We start from the raw sequence: 2,596 nt of genomic DNA, 5'->3' as shown, positions 1-2,596 counted from the left end.
CCATTTAAACATCATCATCACTTTTTTTTCAAGTCACAATGTCATAGCCCATAAAAAACACTGCCACTTACACGGAGTCACCAGGATTCTATGACGTGCGACACTTTCAAAGGGAAAACTCAGAGATGTTAGTAGGAACTGATCAGGGTTTGTGAAATATGCTGGCTTTTCAAAATGAAATGCACTCATGCAAATTATACCATATGTATAATTATAGCAGGACATATTAAGAAGTTGCATTGGCACACTTAAAACTTCTTCAGAAAATTCTTTTTATAGGTTCTTTCAACACAATTTCTGGCACCTAGCTTGTCCCGCAGCTTTCAGAAAACCAATATGAATTATATATTAAAACATGTGGCTCGAACAGGAATTGTGTGCCATGAATTCGTTACTGAATTGACCAGAACAATTTTTTACAAAGAAAGTGCCGTTACCCTTGTCTCCTTCTCACGATTTCTACTCAACATGAAATATGTATGCATAAAAATGTAGGCATTTCTGTCCTCTTTCACACAGTCTCATTACTATAGGACTTATTTTTTTTCATAAATCACCTCAGAGTACAGAGTGTGTCGATCAAATATCTCACTGCTTCCCATTTTATATGAGTTCCAAACATTCAAGTGAAAATCAAAAGTGTCTCTCCAACCTACCACCAAATCCGTACAGTACGCAGTACGTGCATGAAAATACACAATCTTTTTCAAAACAAGACTAGAATGGACAATCTTGTACAATCAGTACGATCTTGGAGTGAGGCACAGTGACCTCTGTGAGACCCTTCTTGGGAGTGAACCCTTGTGACCTCATCTAAAGATGGAGAGTTTTTTTCACACGAATAGACGTGTAACAGGCATCTAATAGATGTGTAGTTAATTCTTTTAGCAGTATTATTCAATAAAAACTAAAGGAAATTTAGCTGAGTTTTCCTCAGCAACATAATAGTCTTTATTGCTTTTTTTTTTAATTTAAAAAGTTTGAAGTCCTCTAACAGAGATTTTTTGTGCATTTCAGAGTCCAGCTGTGAAATAAAGAGGGCAGAATATTGACAGTCAGGGCCCGAGGCTCTGCCCGAGGAATTCAGTTTCATTTCAGATTTCAGATTCAGATTCAGTTCAGAGTCAGTTTCCTCCATTAAGTCACTTCTTAAAATATGCTTTTGCAAAAAATTAGAGTGCTAACGACTCACCACTGAGTCGTTAGCACTCTAGCTTCACACCAAGAAGGTCCAGGGTTTGAATGAGGTGCCTACGTAGGTTTTCTCCAGGTGCTACTCCCACAGTCCAAAGACACATGCAGGCTAATTGGTGATTCTAGATTGGTTGTAGGAAATGTACAGTGTTTTGTACAGGAAATACTCCACTAGTCTTTAACCAATCCTACCTCACACCCCCACTAAATGATCTGTCAGGATAAAATAAAGTAGTAAAACACTGACAACATACAAATCTGTCTTTGCTCCTGTTAGCCCAGCCCACCAAGCCCACAGTAGCTCCACAAAATTACTAAACAACATTCTATAAAGCGTTTTGAAACAAACATATTTTCTCAACTATGACTTTGAAAAAAAACCGTTCCAGTTTGACACAAGTCCATATAAAGCGGTAGGAGGGAACAGTGGAGACACAAGTTGGCACAGGACCCTCATCAAGCAGACTGGAGTCCATGTCCTCCACTGTACCGTTATTTTTAGACTTTAGTTACGTTTCCAGTCATCATTTACTTTTGGTTTCAGTAAAGGTTGGTTAGTTTTAGGCATTAAAAACCACATGGTAAGGTTTAGGACAACATCATGCTGTAATTGACATTTTTACAACGATAAGCACGTTTTAGAAGCTTAGTTAAGTTTAGGCACCAGAAAGGTTAGAACATAACTTATTTACAACATGACTGAGGCTTCTCGTCCAATTTCTGTTTCCAAGATGACGAGTCCCATTTAACTTATATCTGATTGGTCGGCCGAAAAAGAGTGACAGTAAAGCAATAAAACAAATGGCAAAATAGCTGAATTGAAACATCTGATAGGTCAGTAACAAATGTAGATTTGTAAACATAATCCAGTGAATAGTTTTCCCTCAAAGCATTCAAACAGTGGAGAAGGCTGTGCAGTTGTACAAGAACAGAATTTATCCTCATTTGATGATTCTGCAGCTTACAATGCGTTTACATACACTGTATAAAAAGACATCTAACCTTTTTTTTTCTGACTGTCTGATATTAAATCAGACTAAACCTTTCCTGTTTTAGGTCAGTTAGGATTACCAAAATTATTTCTATTTGCTAAACACAAGAATAATGAGAGAGAGAATTGTTTAGGTAATTTTTTTTACTTTTAACTGACTTAAAACAGGAAAAGTTTTGTCACATTTAATGTCAGACAGTGAGGGAAAAAAAAAGGTTTTATGTCCTTTTATACAGTGTATGTAAACTTCTGGTTTGAACTGTATTTCGTGCTTTTCTACCTCAAAGTGCTTAACAGTGCTTTACCATTGACCCACACATTGACACACCAATGGCAACAGAGCTGCCATACCAGGTGCCTGCTTGCCATCAGGGTCAGCTTTTGGGTTTAGTGTCTTGCCCAAGGACACTT

The 2,596-nt window shown here is 37.4% G+C and overlaps 1 protein-coding gene across 1 annotated transcript in view; it reads left to right on the top strand.

The window, feature by feature from the left end:
• The window catches only part of LOC103367796 (NT-3 growth factor receptor-like), a 91,902-nt gene that overhangs the window by 23,870 nt on the left and 65,436 nt on the right, over positions 1-2,596 (top strand). The window contains exon 6 of the mRNA XM_008295936.1: positions 1,659-1,685. Coding sequence (XP_008294158.1) covers positions 1,659-1,685 — 27 coding nt within the window. The remainder of the gene's footprint in view (positions 1-1,658; positions 1,686-2,596) is intronic.

Source organism: Stegastes partitus, unplaced genomic scaffold (genome assembly GCF_000690725.1).
Source record: "Stegastes partitus isolate 25-593 unplaced genomic scaffold, Stegastes_partitus-1.0.2 Scaffold1088, whole genome shotgun sequence".
Lineage (NCBI taxonomy): Eukaryota > Metazoa > Chordata > Actinopteri > Pomacentridae > Stegastes > Stegastes partitus.
Note: the sequence above shows the minus strand (reverse complement) of the source record. Positions and strands in the feature narration are given on the sequence as shown.